Consider the following 18,417-nt stretch of genomic DNA (forward strand, 5'->3'; position numbering starts at 1 on the left):
CTGCAAGCGAATGCACCAATTAGCGATAAATAAGGCTTGGTACTGACTAACTGAACCAATGTGGATCTCATTAGAGAGCCATGGAACCTGTTGCTGCAGCAGACCTCTTCAAGCACAGGAAAGGTGAGGTAACCGAAATGTCAGTGTGCCCACCCCACTCCCCAGCTCTCTTGCTACAGTATTGTAACCACCTGGGCCAAAATGACTACCTTATGCTCAGTGAAGGCCATTCCACTGTTCTCCAAAACTTTGATAGGTTTCCTGTTCTCAGCTTTTTTTACGCTGGCTTTGGAATTCCATCTAAACAAAGATGACCAGAAACACACAGCTTGCTCACACTGGAATTTTCCCCCCTCTTCCTTTCACCTCATTTTATTAATGGTACCACTTAAACAGATAAAGAGTTCACACACACGGCAGGAGTGGGGGTGAAGGGAGGGGAAGAGAGGGAGAGAACCTTGTCTTATTAGATTAGCAACAGACATATCATATTAATGCAAAGAATCAGCATATGGTTCTAATAGGCTTTCTTAAAATGATTTATCAGCTGTGATTAAGCCCTCAACCACCATGTCTATCTTCATAAATAAAGTAAAAGTGCACCTTGCTCTAAAACATATCAGCAGTATCTTATTACCCAACCATGTATGCTGTACTCCACTTACAGTCTGGTTCCGGGGAGTGAAGAGTTTGTGTTTAATAGCAGAGTGTACACTATAAGGAGATTGCCAAGATTTAGGAACCTTAGCTAAGAGATAGTCTTACTAGAAAGCCATTACAGTGAAGGTTTATCTCCAGTATGTGCCACGAAGTCCAGGCTGCTGAAATATGAACAGGTAATTACAAAGCTATGCTTAAAAAAAAAAAAAAGCAGAGAAAGCCTGGTGGAATGGCTTCATTAACATGCCACATGGTCATGAAAGAAATCTTGGGATGAAATCAGCAGGCTCACTTTTTGCAGCGAACAAAAAAAAAAAGGACATTCAAAGAGGATGACTCAGTTTCATCACTGGCAGAGAGGGACAATAAAAGGGAGTGAGAAGGTCAATCTGGCTATTTTACTCAGAGCGCTGGGACTTATCAACTGGAATTCAGAAGAACATGGATGGGTTCTGGTTAAAGAAAGGTTTTGGCTCAATCAAAAAATGTATCACCCCCCGCCCCCAAACTGCTTCTCTGCATGCATTGGGCAGGAACTGCACGAAAAGCATAAGATCTCCTTTCAGAGCATGGAGACTAAATCCACAAATCCATTCAAACAGAACCCATTGCTACAAAGAAAAATAAGTATCCAGCCTGTCAGCAGAAGGTAAACTGCCACCCTGATGTGAGTGAAATGCAAACCTTGTGAATACTTCTGCAAGCCTGTCTCATGAATTGTGTTGTCTTCATGGCCTTCCTGTGCAGTTGAACAGAAAAGCAACCATTTGTGCCATAGTAGAGTGTGCTAAATACCTGACAGGGCAACAAATACATCCATCAAACAGGGATCACCTATCCAAAGGGCAGAAATGCCAACAGCAGAATTCTTATACAAATCCACCATGGCAAACTGAGAAAAAAAAGGATTAAAATTCAGTGAGATCACCCATGAAGGAGAGAGAGTGGAGGTGTATGTCGTCAGCCTCTAAACACACATAATCTTTAATACATATATGTCTGTGGAGGGCACTGGATTAGGAGTCAGGAGCTCTGGAGTCAATTCCAGGCTTTAAGGCAGACTTCCTGTGTGATTTTAGACAAAAATGACATAATTTCTCTGGGACAGATTTTCAAAGCTATTTAGGCACTTAAAGATGTCAATAGATGCCTAGTGGGGTTTTCAAAAGTACCTAAACTGGTTAAGTGCCTAGCTTGCATTGATTTCTCACTCCGTACCTTTGATTTCAACAGGAACTGGGCATTAACTTGCTTGGGTGCTTTTGACTTGGGTGCAGACGGGGCACATGTCTGCATCTTTAGGTACCTAAATTCTTTTGAAAACCTGGCCCTCTCTGTGCCTTAGTTCTTCATCTAGTAAGGCTGGAACAATAACACTCCCTACTAAGTCACAGGGATGTTGTGAGGATACGTTCATTCTTAAGTATGAGGTGTTCAGATAAAGTGATGGTGGGCACCTGAGTACCTAGGTGCTTTATCTTAAGCAATGAATTCACATGATGAGGCATGAAAAGTCCTTGGAAAATTGTATCAGATTCAAGAAGCCTGACAAATGAACAGCTTTACCACTGAAAGGGTTTATTTTAAATACATAATTATAAATTCTCGAGCAAAAACCCCTCTAACCTAGCTAGACTGCACCTTTTCAATACCTAAATGCATCACCCAGAGGAGGATTTGGCTGCACTGGATGCCTTTTAACATGTAAAGACTTTGCCCTTAGTGTTTGGGAACTGAAATATTGATACCTTTGGGGTTTTTTGGGGGGGGTGATTTTTTACTTTGTAAACTTGAACATGCTGATTTATCCCTTGGACAATAGCTCCCATGACCAATATATTGACAGCTCTGCTTGCACAATGGGGCCCTGGCATCAGAATGGGAATAACCCATAAGGTAGTTCTGCATAGCAGTCAAGAGTTTTCTGGGGGTGAGCTTAGGGTTTGTCTGTACTACTTAGCAAAAGGAGTCAGACTGGGTTGGAATACTTCACTCTGAAATGTTTACCATCAGCATACCACACTTCTCTGTCCTGTTCCATTTCAGCAGCCATGCTGTGGCTTCAGGACATTCTCAACGGAAGTAGGGAGCTAATGGGAATGGTGTTGAGATGGAGTAAATGCTCAAAGGGATCATCATACTCAAAAGGTTCCAGATTACCACATTTTGGAGTATTGCAGGTGCCAACAGTGTTCACACTGTCTCCTAAAAAGCCAAAGTTAAAGAAGAGTGAATCTAGAACGTTTTGCCCAATGGCACCAGAAGACACAGCCATAACCTTGTACCTATACATTTTCTAGACTGTTGCTAAGCATTGCTCTTAAATCATTTAGGGGGAGCACACTTCTTGGAAGGTGGCTATTTCTCCTAAATGCCCTGTGCTAAATCTGTAATCAAACAAACCAACCATCATAACACATGTTCCATGCCTGCTGTTTTCTGGTTCACTTAGGCCAGGTCTACACTATCACTTACTGTGGCATAATTACCTCGCTCGGGGGTGTGAATAAGCCAACCCCCCTGAGTGACGCAGGTTACACCAACCTAAGTACTGGTGTGGACAGCACTATGTTGACGGGAAAGCTTCTCCTGCCGACATAGCTAGCACCTCTCGTGGAGGTGGGTTTATTCTGCCAATGGAAGAGTGCTTTCCCGTCAGCACAGAAAGTCTGCACCAGACGCGCTACAATGGCACAGCTGCATCGGTGCAGCTGCGCCGATGTAGCACTTCTAGTGGACTAGCCCTTAGACAACTTTTATCAGAACTTCAGCAATTCCTTACTGAAACTATAACAGCATTCCTCATCCAATCTCCCAAGCAGTCATGCTTCACTAGTGGAACGATCAGCTTCAGGATCGTCAGACAAATAAACGCTGTTGCATTTTGCATCAAATCAAGATTATTGTATGTGACTAGGACTAACTGCAAACTAATATACCGGCCCAAAATGAACCATGATAAACGCTTTAAAAAATTACTTTTTGACAAACAGTATTATCTGTTTGCTCTTTCCTAACCAGGTCCATACCATTTATCTTAGATATTTCTAAGGTGTCTGTGTCTAAGCACCATGCTTTTTACAATTGAATCTTGTTAACATATACTTGCTAAGGTGAAAATTTATAGTGTATAAACCGCTTTGCTAATACCATTGCAAGTAAGTTCTAATACAGTATACACAGTGGTGGATTAGCCAGTGGGCCAATGGGGCCCGTGCCCAGGGACCCCAGCCCTTCACTGTAGTATCTAGGCCCCAGGCACACAATTAGCAGTTTAATGTGGTTCTTTGCCTGCCAAAAGACACCTAATAGCCCCCATTGCTGGTTTCAGCTGCTAATTTCTGAAGGATTCACTAGAGATAGTTCCACACTTTGGGTCTGTTCCTGTTGCCACTAAAGTCAGTGGAGGAGCCTATATTTTTTGCGTCCGAGTTTTAAATGTGTGTGGCAAAAGGAATGTTCTTTTAAATCCAATATTTTGCTTCAGAATTGTGGCACTGCCATCTGTCTGTTAGTTTCTTGACAGAACAACAGCGGTCTCTTTTCTTTAAAAAAATAAATAAATAAAAACAAACCAAAAACCCATTTATTCAGGCAAGATCTGTTTTCCTGTTTATCTTCTAAAATATATACAAACCTCTAGGCCACGATTATATTAGGTGAATTTGAACCTGGGACGGGGGCAGAGGAGCAGCTAAACTTTCTCTCCTTTCAAAAATATGCCTACCCAATATGTTGTCAGGTTCCACGTTCTTCACTGCAACTGGTGCCAGACTTTCCTGTCCCCCCAACCCCCTTGCTGTGACGTATGCTATTGGTAAGAGTTCAGAGAATATCTGATACTATATATTCTGGTGATCACAGAATCATAAGGCCAAATTTACTATTGATTGGTAAGGTGGCGTCAGAAAGACACAGCCTCCTTTAGATCTATTTACACTCTACCAATGTGTAAGAATCTCAGCTGATGTAATGAATATGCTGGGGGAGCTGGAAGAAGGGGCAAGCCCTGGTTATGCCTTTCAAATGCATGTTAGATTGTTATGTCCTCTCTTAGTTGGCATGTAGCCAAACTATACATACTTCGGTTTTTTAAATCCTTCCTTACAGTTCAATCATTCCACCACCAAAACCCCATTTTTTTGGTTTCTTTTTACTGGACTCCTGCCAAGTTGTCAAAACCTTTCTAGTAATGAGGTGCCTAGCAAAGAACACAGTAATCCTGGCTAATGCAATAGAAGAAGAGAATATTAACGTTTTGCTTCCTGAGTCGATGGGGGTAACGAATGATGTTACAACAGAACTATCTCCCACCCCACCACCATGGCTTTCGCACACTCCTGGAACACAGAGGGTATGTCTACACAGCAAAGAAAAACCCGTGGCTGGTCTATGCCAGCCGACTTGGGCTCGCGGGGCTTGGGCTGCAGGGCTGTTTCATTGCTATGTAGACATCCTGCAGGGTCCTATAGCCCACGCTTCAGCCCAAGCACAGAAGTCTACACAGTAATGAAACAGCCCTGCAGCCTGAGCCCCGGAAGCCCAAGTCAGCTAGCATGGGCCAGCCACGGATGTCTCGTTCCTGTGTAGACATATCCAGAGATACTGGATGGAAAATTTCAAAATTACACTGTATGCTGAGCTACCACATGCTTCCCAGTTCTAGTATGCATTAAACAGAACATGGTTTGAACCTGTACAGAACGCAGGTGAGTTTTAATGGGCTAACTTCATTTAATTGGTAGGAGATGGATATCGGTTCTTCCCATCTTTGACACTGCTCTCTCAGACCCATGCTCATGAGCAGATTTGCCAACAAGCCCTATCCAGGGTCATATGGCTGCAAATATAACCCGTGACAAATGCTTTGGATACTTAATGCTCAGATCAGTGTAAATGTAAAACCTCATGCTTGCAGGCTGGGACAATAATCTGATCTGCCAACACTGCCTACCTTGTTGATTTGGGTTGCAGACTCGGAGGCATAGCCATGAATTGCTGTCTAGTGTCAAAGATACATAGATGGCTCCCTGGCCTGGGCACCACTGGGTGTTTAGTTTTTCCTTTTCCTGCTTCCAGAAGGTAATTTATTTTTGTTGTTTTTTTAATTTTGTTAGTAAATTTAGTGGTCAGGATGTTTGAATCAGGAATAGTGCAGCCAGATGCTGTGAAAGCTTCTTCCACATGGCTCTGTCAATACACTTAATCCGGACCTGCAGCATCCCTTGTCTTCCAGGCCTTAGCCTCTCTTGAGCAGGAACTTCCAGTTACATTAGATTATGCCAAATTACCCAAGCGGTTTGACAACAAGCATCTTTGGAGAGTAGAAAGAAACCACCAAGTTCCACTTGTTACTTTCTTTTTGTCATTCCAAATTCAGGTCTTGGAGGTCAATTATTACTACTTGTACTACACCAGTGCCTAGTGGCCTCATCTAAAATTGGGGGCCCACTGCACTAGCACTATCATAAACACATAGCAAGAGAGTGCCTACCCCAAAGAGCTTACAGTTCAAATAGAGGGAGAAAGGAAAGGTTATTATTCTCATTTCATAGATTGGGAATTGAAGCAGAGAGAGATTGACTTGGCCAAAGTCACACAGGGAGTCTAGGGCAGAGCTGAGAAAAGAACAAACTATGATCTCCTAAGTCCCAGTCCAGTGCCTTGTCTACAAGACCACCTTGCCTTAAAAGAGTCAGTGCACTAGCTGTAGGATACATAGACTTGGAAGGATTAGATTTGTATTGCTAAAAGTCAGTAAATGCCAATTTCATAGCCTACATATAAACCAACAAAAAATATTTCCATCAATAATAATTGAAATTTACAGACAGGAAAGTAAGAAAAATGCTGCTTGAGAACTTATTTGAATTTGATTTAAGAATATTTATTTTATATGTTTTGACATGTGATGTTGACAATTTGTGTTTTAATGATTATAAAGCTTTTATTTTTTTTAACCTCAGCGTCTACTGTCATTAAGTAATTATTGTCTGACCCTTCCTATTGTCTGACCTCCCATAATTTCCCTCAATTGTGAAAATTTAAAATGATAAAAATCAAAAATAATGCTTAAAAATAAAAAAAACATTAATATTATCCATCAAAATTATTTTTAAAAAAAATCAAATTCTGCCAAACCTAAGGATGCAGCATGCAGCTTTTCACAACTAATTTGGAGTGTCAATTCACCACATAACCAATTTAATCAAAACAGAAATTCTCATGGAATCTGAAGGTTGAAGGCAATTTGGGTGAAAGTGATCAGGAAATGATTTCATGATTCTAAGGAAAGGAAGGAATTAGAGCAGCAAAATAAGAACACTGGACTTCAAAAAAAGCAGTTTGACAAACTCGGACAACTGGTAGGTAAGGTCCCATGGGAAGAAAATCTAAGGGAAAAAGGAGTTCAGGAGAGCTGGCAGTTCCTCGAAGAGCCGATACTAAAAGGCAAAACAGCAAACTATCCTGACGTGAAGGAAAGATAGGAAGAATAGTAAGAGGCCAATATGTCTCCATCATAAGCTCTTTAATGACCGTAAAATTGAAAAGGAATCCTACAAAAAGTGGAAACATGGACAAAATCTAAGTTCAAAAGAATAGCACAAGCAGGTAGGGACATAATCAGAAAGGCTAAGTCACAAAATCAGTTACACCTCGCAAAGGACATAAGAGGCAATAAGAAGAGATTCTATAAATACATTAGGAGCAAGAGAAAGATGAAGTAAAGTGTAGATCTTCCCTTTAGTGGGGAAGGAAAGCTACAAATGGATGACATGAAGAAAGCAGAGGTGTTTAATGCCTCTTTTGCTTCAGTCTTCACTAAAAAGGAAAATTGCAACCAGAGACTCAACACAATTAATAGTAATAACAAGGGGGAAGGAATGCAAAATAGGGAAAGCACAGGTTAAAGAATATTTAGATACGTTACATGCATTCAAATCAGCAGAGCCTGATGAAAGTCATGCTAAGATACTTAAGGAACTAGTATCAGAGGGGTAGCCGTGTTAGTCTGGATCTGTAAAAAGCAACAAAGGGTCCTGTGGCACCTTTAAGACTAACAGATGTATTGGAGCATAAGCTTTCGTGGGTGAATACCCACTTCGTCAGACGCATCTTATGCTCCAATACATCTGTTAGTCTTAAAGGTGCCACAGGACTCTCTGTTGCTTTTTAAGGAACTAGCTGAAGCAATGATCTTTGAGAACTCATGGAGGACGGTTGATGTACCAGAGGACTGGAGAAGGGCAAATATAGTATCTATATTTAAAAACGGGAACAAAGAGGACTCAGGGAATTCTAGACCAGCCAACCTAACTTCCATACCTGGAAAGCTACTGGAACAAATTATTAAACAATCAGTTTGTAAGCATCTAGAGGATAACAGGGTTATAAGGAATAGCCAATAACAAATCATGCCAAACCAATCTACTTTCCTTCTTTAACACAGTTATTGGCCTACTGGATGGGGGGAAGGAGTAGAGTTGTCAGCGTGATATACCTTGATTTTAATAAGGCTTTTGACACAGTCCCAAATAACATTCTCATAAGCAAATTAGGGAAATGTGGTCTAGAGATGAAATTATTATAAGGTGGGTGAAAGATTGATTGAAAGACTGTACTCAAAGAGTAGTTACCAATGGTTTGCTGTCAGACTGGCGGGGGAGGAGGATATATCTAGTGAGGTCCCACAAAGATCTGTCCTGGTCTGGTACTAGTCAATATTTTCATTAATGACTTGAATAATGGAGTGGAAAGTATTCGTATAATATTTGCGGATTACCCCAAGCTGGGAGGAGTTGCTAGCATTTTGGAGGACAGAATTAGAATTCAAAACCAACCTTGTCAAATTGGAGAATTGGTCTGAAATCAACAAAACTACATTCAATAAAGACAAGTGCAAAATACTACACTTAGGAAGGAAAAATCAAATGCACAACTACAAAATGCGGGAATATCTGGCTAGGCAGTAGTACTGCTGAAAAGGATCTGGGGGTTATAGTGGATCATCAATTGAATATGAGTCAACAATGTGATGCAGTTGCAAAAAAGGCTAATATCATTCTTGGGTGTATTAACAGGAGTGTCATAAGTAAGGCACAAGAGGTAATTCTCCCACTCTACTTGGCACTCGTGAGGCCGCAGCTGGAGTACTGCATATAGTTCTTCACACCACACTCTAGGAAGGATGTGAGAACATTCAGACTAGAACAACAAAAATGATAAAAGGTTTAGAGAATTTGACCTATAAGGAAAGGTTAAAGTTTAGTCTTGAGAAAAGATGACTGGGGTGGGGGTGGGGGGTGGAAGCATGATAACAGTCTTCAGATATGTAAGGGCTGTTACAAAGAGGACGTTGATCAATTGTTCTACATGTGCACCGAAGGTAGGATAAGTAGTAATGGGCTTAATCTGCAGCAAGGGAGATTTAGGTTAGATATTAGGAAAATCTTTCTAACTATAAAGATAGTTCAGCACTGGAATAGGCTTCCGAGGGAGGCTGTGGAATCCTTGTCATTGAACATACAGGTAGTCCTCAGACTTATGACACAATTAGTTCCTTACAATTGCATCGTAAATTGGAACTCAGAACCGCAATCTACTCCATTGCTGGACCGAGTGTCGTAAACTCGAAACCTATAGTTGTAAGTCGAATCAAGGTATCCATGTAGAAGCGTCATAAGTGCCGTTTGTCATAACTCAAATGTCGTAAAGTCGAGGCCTGCCTGTATTTAACAACAGATTAGATGAACACCTGTCAGGGATGGCCTAGGTGTAATGCCTCAGCAGAGCAGGCTGGACTAGATGACTTCTCAAAGTCCCTTTCAGCCCTACATTTCTATGACTCTGTGGATTGCACATGGTCTCATGTTTTAAAAAGAAAATAATTTACTGGACTGTAGCCTTGAAGTTTTCAAATAAGGAAACTTGCAAGTTAAAAAAAAAACAATTGTCTTCTTTCTCATAGGATCTCTGTGTCATGCTGTTTTCTCTTTAGCCACTGTGAAGTAAACTAAAATAAACATATATTTTTTCATAGTCTGATGTAAAAGAATCTCCTAATCCAAAACATTTTGGAAGCCTTTTCTCAGTCATGCATAACATCTCTGGGCTGCTCACATTAAACCTACTTACCATCACTGCAGAAGGCTGCAGAAAGCTATATTTGCACTTCAGAGTGGGACTATTAAGAGCATTTCATGAGTATTACATGTGAAGGAGTCACGTTCCTTTGTATCCTTTGTCTATTGCATTTGCGTATGGCCCTAGTGGGGCCAGCTTCAGATTAATATCTTACAGGCAGTTGGTAATGTAGGAATGAATGTGTAGCAGGCTAATTGGAAACACAGAACAAATGTTACACGTTAACTTGCCTCTGTGACTTTTGCTTTTCTTTTGAAAAACACACATTTTGCTCCCTGGAGATGGCTTATGGCAGCTCCAGTGGCTGACAGAAGGAGGGCAGAATAAGACCTCCAGAGGACCTCAAACAACTGGCAATTATCAAGTAACATGATGCCCTAGTCTAGGTTTTAATCAGATTGTGCAACTACCCCTGGTTAGCTGAAACTGACCCTGCAACATCATACTGTATCATTTGTGGTTAACTTCACAGGGCCCAAGATCATGAGGTTGCTGCTCGTCTCTTATTCCTGCAAGATAAATACCACACTGTAGGTGCTGCACTGGAATCTTCTTCAGCACTGATAATCTATGTAGAAATATTAACACACAAAAATGTCCTAATTTGCTATTTCTGCCAACTTTCTGCATACTAGCACTAATCAATCTAAGATTAGACACATTTACTCTCTTTACATGGCTGTTTCATAACACTCATCCTATACGTGAGTCTGTAATGGCCGAACTGGCTGGAATATTTTCCCATTCCCTAACCAGAACCCAGGCACTTTCATGTTTGGAGCATGCCCCTTCCTGCCCTCAGCATGGCTAGGACTCCCTTCCTCCCTCTCCAATATCTAACCCCAGCCTCTTTCCCTCCTCCAAACCATTCTCAAATAATCCCTTGAACACATCTCATCTTCCTCTTCACAGCCCAGCAATAGGCTGTAGTCTCCTTCCAAGAACCCCCATAGCTCTCGTCCTTTACAAGTTGTCCTATAGTACCTCAAAGATCCTACTGCAAGGCCTTTAATGCTGCTTGCTTAAGATTTCATAAGCTTGGGGTGCACTTCGGCATGCACAGTCCCAGAGCCTGTGCACTCTGAATTCAGCAGCAGCCAAGGCGCAGCACGACCGACACCACACAGTGGTTAATGTGGACCAAACCTGAATTGGGAGCACTCACTACCCCAGCCAAAGAGGCAGGGGCACTATGGGGGACTGTTGCTTACCCAAGCCAAGGGTTAGGAGGTACAGGTGGGCCTCCTGCTGGTTTTAGCAGTGAAGGGGGAGTTGTTTCCCTCCCACCTCCCTTATTTTAGCCTCAAGTGTTGTTTAAGACCTAAATTAGACTAACAGATACAGATCATCATCAGACTAGCTGGGCCCTGTAACAAGAAGTTCAATAGTAGGGGATCCTATTTGCCAAGTGATAGATTAAGGGGGAAGCAGTGAGGATTGCTGAGAGGTAATTGGGGCCCAAAGGAAAGTTAAGGAGAGGTATTTCTGAGAGTTGCAAAGAGGAAGGAGGGAAGCTATGGATTGACTGGGTGATCCCACAGGAGGAGGAGGATGGAAGCCTCACTTTGTTTAGATATGTTTCAGTTCAGGGAAGCAAACAAAAGGTTGGGTGCTTATTTGAAAGTTTTAGCAACTCATCCATCACTTTTATTTATCCCTTAACTATATTTAACTTCATTATAGTCACCTTTAAATTATACCCGCGCGTTATGATAGCCCAAATGCAAGGATATTGGGTCAGGTTGAGTTAGCATACTTAGCCCACTGTAAAGTGACGTAGATGCTCCTAACTTTATGGATGCCAGGTCCATATTTGGAAATGGGATACATGATCTAATGAACTATAGTTTCTCTCTACCTGTACCCTATAACAGTGTTTCTCAAACGGGGTCCACAGACCCCTGGGGGTCCCCGAGGGTACTCCAGGGAGTCCGCGGGCCCCACTGATCAACTCCTCCACCTCCCTCAACTCCTTCCCCCCCCCCCCGCCCTATCTCCCGGAGGCTACTGAAGCCAAACTGGAAGATTTGAGGCACTAAAAGTCCGGTGGCATAGCAGGGCTAAGGCAGGTCTCCGTGCACTGCCCCCGCCCCGAGCACTGACTCTGCAGCTAACATTGGCTGGGAATTGCAGCCAATGGGAGTTGTGGGGGCAGTGTCTACGGGCAGTGGCAGTGCACAGAGACCCCTTGGCCTCCCCGCCTAGGAGCCGCTGCCAGAGAGATATGCCAATTGTTTTTGGGAGCTGGCTGGCCAGAGCCCGCACCCCTCACCTCCTCCTACACCCAAACTCCCTCCCAGAGCTTGCACCCCTCACCCCCTCCTGCACCCAAACTCCCTCCCAGAGCTTGCACCCCTCACCCCCTCCTGCACCCAAACTCCTGCCCAGAGCCTGCACCCCTCACCCCTGCCTGCAGCCAAACTCCCTCCCAGAGCCCACACCCTGCACCCCAACCCTCTGCCCCAGCCCAGAGCCCACACCCAAACTCCCTCCCAGAGCCTGCACCCCTCACCCCCTCCTGCACCCAAACTCCTCCCAGAGCCTGCACTACAACCCTCTCCCGTGCCCAAACTCCCTCCCAGAGCCCGCACTCTGCACCCCAACCCCCTGCCCCAGCCTGGTGAAAGTGAGTGAGGGTGGGGTAGAGCGAGTGAAGGAGGGAGGGGGGATGGAGTGAGCAGGGGGTGGGAAGAGGTGGAGCGAGGGTGGGTCCTTGGGGGAAGGGGTGGAGTGGGGGTGGCGCCTGGGGCTGAGCTGGGGATCCCCAAAAATGTAAAATCAAAATGGCGGTCCTTGGATTACTAAAGTTTGAGAATTGCTGCCCTATAAGTTAGATTTTTTCCCCTTGAGTTTGAATATTTTACCGAAAATGCAATCTATATCAGATCAAATTAGGAGTGATGAAAAGTAAATCTAGAGACACAATGGGGGATACTTAACAAGAGCAGAAATCAGATCAGAGGTATTTCTATGCCAATTCCATTCTTCTACTTCCTCTCCACATCCCCCCAAAACATCTTTTAGCAAGTGAAAGGATTTCATGCTTGATTCCTATTTGTCAGAACATTCGATTTTACCAAGTCTCTCCCTCAAGAGGCATGTGGTTTGCATAGGTTTACTTAAGTGTGGACCTAGTAATCAAAAGCTGGCTAAGACACTTTGGGAGATTTAAGCTTGGCTATGCATTTTTATCATGATTACAATGGTTAGAAAACATGTCACAATCTATAGTGCCACCTAGTTTCCATCCAAAAAAGGTTCTACCAGGTAATGGAGGTCTACCTGCTTTCACACAACATCCATAAACACTTAGGGGGTGGGAAAAGGGAAAGAGTCCGTTGCACTAAAACATACCCTTTTATTGTTCTCTTCTTCTTGTGCCTTTCTAAACTCGTGTTCTAAGGAACAGTCAATATCATTGAAGAGGCCCACTTCCTCACAGTTCTTCAGGAATCGGGTTGGTGTAGGAGTCTGGTCTGAGAACAGATATCAAAAGGATCTACAATGGATGTTTTGCAGTAAAACAAGGATAAGTAGAATACACGTTTTGAGACAACATCTCTTTCCCAGCAGGTGCACAAATATCTACCTGCTCCTTGCCCTCCCCCCGCAACCTCCCAGAATTAAAAACAAAACAAAGCCACTGAGTTTTGCCATGGTATGTGAGGTGCAGGGCTGGAGTTTGGCCAAGGGTGTTTTACAAAGTGTGCAGCACTTTATTTGTAGCAGCTGTCATTCAGCTAGATTTAAGAAAGATTTTAAGGGCCAGATTCCCTGACAGTATAGATGGACAAATGTGTACCCCTAATTTGCACAAATCAACACTGAATTTGTGCATAAAGCTCCAATAACTGTGTGCCAATAGTTCATTAGACGCACGTCCATGCAGACTCAATGTGTGTGTTTCGCTGCAGGGAGGGAGGGAGTGCACAGATTAGCTATACAATTCTGTGCCTGAACTATCTGAAAATTGGCTTAAGCATGCATATTTTTGTCCTGTGGAACACATAGTAAAATTGCAGTAATGCAGAGAAGTATTATTGAGTAAGTTGGTTCCAGATTTATTTTTTTGAGGGAGAGGTTGAAATCATACCAGAAACATTATGAAAAGATTTTTGAGACATTGACCACGCCAAGAAAACATGGAGAAAGTGTCAACATTTATTGTCATTCATTTAAAATGCTGAAAGATTTATGATCAAATTAATTTAAATATTCCTAACTCCTGAAGCCCTTCTCCCCCACCCCTTGCCAGAATAATAAAGAGAGGGACAGGTTTCTCTTTAATGTTACACCCAGAAGGGGCTCAAGAAGGTAAGTGGTATGGAAAAAGCCTTTAGGCTTCTCTTCAAGATCCTGAGGGGTTTTTTTGTGTGTTTTTTTTTATAAGCAATTGTAATGTTCCCTGGAAGTTTCACCTCCAGTGACAGCATTGACCACAGGTTTCTGATTCATCTAGAGCAGTGGTCTCCCCTTCTTTGTGTCTCTAGTAGTTTACGCCCCCCTCTCCTTCCACACAAGTACATATACCGATTAAAAAAATGCAACTCTCACTAAATATTAAATAACAGTAATACATTGATTCACACAGAGCCATTTAAGTATATAGGCAATACCATACTATACCATCCTTACTTCTGCACTGCTGCTGGCGGCAGTGCTGCCTTCAGAGCTGGGCACCTGGCCAGCAGCCGCCAGTCTCCACTCTGTCTTCAGAGCTGGGTGGCTGGAAAGTGGCGGCTGCTGGCCGGGCACCCAGCTCTGAAGTCAACACTGCTGCCAGCAGCTTCTCACCCCTGCCCCTCCTGCCCAAGATTACATTCCCCAGTTTGAGAACCTCTGGTCTAGAATAATCCTCAGCAGCAAGGAGATAGTCTAGTTTGCTGAGTGAAAAACTGGGAACCAAGAACTCCTAATTCTAAGTCAGCTCTGACACCACCTCCCTCTGTGGTTTGGGGGCAGATCTTTAATCTGTCTGTCTCAGTTTCCCCATCAGTCAAATGACACTATAACTACAGTACTATATTAACGGAAAACTGGCATGGTTTATAAAATACCAGGTCTATCTACAGACATGTGGCAAATCAGTAAATATCACTGGGACCATCCATTCGAACTCAAAAGGGGATAAACAACAAGGGGGAAATTCATATTGGTTAAATCCAAATAGCAAAAAAAAAAAAATCCCTTTTTTCCTCCCTGCATGATTCCCAATCTAGCTCAAACTACTACTTATTTCCTTTGTATGTTTTGACCCACATTCATACAGGAACCTGCTACCATACTTGGTCATTGTCAACTCCCATATTGTTTGAAATTCAGCCCATAAGGGATGAAAACAAGTGTCACTCTGACTAATCCCACCAGCACACAATGGCCAAAATTCGGACCTTAATATAGTTTTAGCATCTATGCTAAAAAAAAAAAATCAACATACACATGAAAAAGGAAAGAAAAACAGTCTTTGTGAATGTGTGTGCATGTATTAGTTTTCACTGATAGCTACTATATTATCTAACAACCACTAGAATCAGAAACATGACACTCTCAAAGCATCTTCTTTGAAATCTTGGTATAAGGAGCTAGTTTAGGGTGACCATACATCCCATTTTGGCTGGGACAGTCCCTTTTATAAGCACTGTCCCGGTCACCCCAACTTTTTTGGCAAAAGTGGGTATTTGTCCCTTTTGCCCTTGCCAACTTGATCAGTTGGCAAGAGCAAGCAGGAAAAATGCCTACTTTTGCCAAAAAAGTGGGGTGCGGAGGAACATGCTGGGGGTGTGGAGTTGAGATGCCAGCTCCGCGCAGGGGGGCAGGCAGGGCTTGAATAAGCCGTGACACCAGCCCCACGCAGGGATGGGGGGGCAGGACCCATACAAGGATGCGGGGGGGAGACTCAGGCTAGCCTCATGTGGTGTCCCATTTTCCCTTTGGGAAATATGGTCACCCTGAGCTGCTGACATCAATGAGAGTTGGGGACACCCAATGCTTCAGGATCAAACCAAAGTAGTTAGTGTAACCACACTGAACTCAGTGGAGTTACACAAGGATTAATCTGGCACTCTGCCTGGAAGCGCTCTAAAAGGAAGGAGGAGCACGTTTTATATCCAAAGGGATGAACAATAACTCTAATTACTGAAAAATGCAATTTACTTTGTTATGTAACTCAAGCTGAGGAATGGCAAACTCTCCTCGACATAAAGGAGATATTCAATTTAGAATCTATAGTAAATATATAAAATGTTTTCTTAGCTTATTCAATGATATATTCATATTAGATAAGGTAGGTTTCATTACAATCAAATCTGCACCAGAAAGCAGGATTTCAGAAATAAGTTAATCAGGTTTTTTGGCAAATCTCATAAATAGCCATGATCTAGAATTAATGTGGGCTCACAGGTTGGCCTCTGTCACACAGTAACAGACTCAGGCTAACAGCAATAAATAAATACAGAAATAAAATTAAAATAAACAAACAGACAAAAATTCGAATTGCCCTCCTTTACAGAGCTACCTATACCTGAACCTAGAAAAAGGAGGTTGAAGAGAATGGGTACAGCTAAGGTCTGGGCATGTTTCATTAAGGTACATGACTGGTCAAGAAGTTAGGCATTATTTCAATCTGTTTCACTAGGCCAGGGGTTACAGCATTGACAGCAAAGCATTTCTAAGGCACACCCTGCGGAATACAGCAAGTAGACACTGACTAAGAGCGGCATCATAGAATCATAGAAGATTAGGGTTGGAAGAGACCTTAGGAGGCCATCTAGTGCAACCCCCTGCTCAAAGCAGGACCAACCCCAACTAAATCACCCCAGCCAGGGCTTTGTCAAGCCAGGCCTTAAAAACCTCTAAGGATGGATCATCAGCATCTATTCGGAGAATACGAGACTGAGACAAAGTATCGCATCATGTCAAAAGCTTAGACAGTAGTGATGAAGATCAGTAGTGATGAAGTAATCTCAAAAAATTGAAGGCCAGATTCTGCCATCGTTACACAGATTGAGTGGTACATCTACACCAAGAGCAGCCCCCGGGCAATAAATGGAGAAAGGTATTACTCAGTGTGAGTATGGGTGACAGAGTCTGCTCCTCTGGAAGATGTTTTGAATAATTACCCAATTATTGGGGGCAGTTCCTGAGCTGGTATAAACTGTCATGAGCCCACTGACTTCACTAGGTCTATGACAATCTATGCCAGCTGAGGACCTGCTCTTGTACGAAATTTTGTGGTCTAGAAACCAGGCTGGCAACCTCATGAGATAAAGATTTCTCACAAAGATTCACAGTCCTCCTGGGTGTCAGCTAAGCCACACATACCTCAAGAACAGACTTCCCCAGAACACTGTGGTACTTCGGTAACCAGCAGAAGCCAGCAGGGCAGAGGTCCACAGAAATTGTGCATGGGGAGGGGGTTATCTAAGAACTAGGCTGTGAACCCCTTACACTGACGAGCAGTTACTCACAAATGTAGTCCCACTGACCTCATGGCTGCTTTGGTAAATGTTCACAACCTAGCTCTTGGACTTCAAGGTAATCAAATTTAGACATAGGATGAGAAGAATACTTAGGAATGCTTATCTGCCGTTCAAAAGTCACATAGTTATTACCAGAAAGGCTAAGAATGACATCAATTTTAAGTAAAATATAAACCTCAAATTTGAGGATAATACAACCAAAGGCAAGGTCCAGCTGTCTAATCAAGCAAAGATTATGAGTCAACCTATTGTACAGTAGCAGACAGATTTTCAAGAGAGCTCAGTACCCACTCTTTTGGGCTGCTTTTCAAGAACTCAGCTCCCATTTCAGCACCAAATTAAATAGCCAGACTTTTTTTTTAAAAAATTATGTAGAATTCAGTACATTGAGTGCGGGTTGGGTGCTCACTACTTTTGAAAATGTGGCCCTTATTTGATTGCATAAATGGGAGTTGAATTATTTTTGAAACCCTTGCCACAACTGTGTGCACTCAGCACTTGAACATTTGGCCCTTGGATGCTCTAGACTCGTTTAAAATATATGGTGTGAAGTAACAGGAAATCTGAGGTCTTAACCAAAGTAAAAAAAAAAAATCTATTATGTATTCACTATGTTTTGAAACCGCCAAAGTTGTGCCCCCCAAAAAAGGAGGATCAACCTGAATGGACTGCCTTTGAAACAACAGCCCTAGTAAGGACAGTGCTAGGAGGAAATGCATTGTTAGCTTGTTCTACTGAGCGTTTATTTGAATTGTCTACCAGAATGTGTTTTGCAACCCCAGAACTGCCTCCTAGGATTTCATCTAGCAAGACATGAATGGAAATATTACAGCATGATGTTGGTTGGGAAAAAAAACTGCAAAACCAAATGATGGCCATAAAATTTTTTATTTTTTTTAACAGTACTCCAGCTTTTTAAAGTTTATATTGACCACTAAACCATTGCAAATGTTATTCATCCATAATGTAGATATTGGACAGCACATAGCCAAAGGCTGTAACTTGATGCTTCATCTTTCTAAAAAATTGTTTAGTCTGCTGTGCATTAATAACTGGAATTTGGCTTGTTCAGCTGTGGAGCAGCACTGAAGTTATATATTTACCCATGTTTTACTTTCAAGCAATGATAACAAAG

The 18,417-nt window shown here is 42.6% G+C and overlaps 1 protein-coding gene across 1 annotated transcript in view; it reads right to left on the reverse strand.

Annotated features, from left to right (window-relative positions):
* CREB5 (cAMP responsive element binding protein 5) overlaps nt 1-18,417 on the reverse strand; it is a 304,624-nt gene that overhangs the window by 277,103 nt on the left and 9,104 nt on the right. The window contains exon 3 of the mRNA XM_065399647.1: nt 13,159-13,280. Coding sequence (XP_065255719.1) covers nt 13,159-13,280 — 122 coding nt within the window. The remainder of the gene's footprint in view (nt 1-13,158; nt 13,281-18,417) is intronic.

This window comes from Emys orbicularis, chromosome 2, assembly GCF_028017835.1.
Source record: "Emys orbicularis isolate rEmyOrb1 chromosome 2, rEmyOrb1.hap1, whole genome shotgun sequence".
NCBI lineage: Eukaryota > Metazoa > Chordata > Testudines > Emydidae > Emys > Emys orbicularis.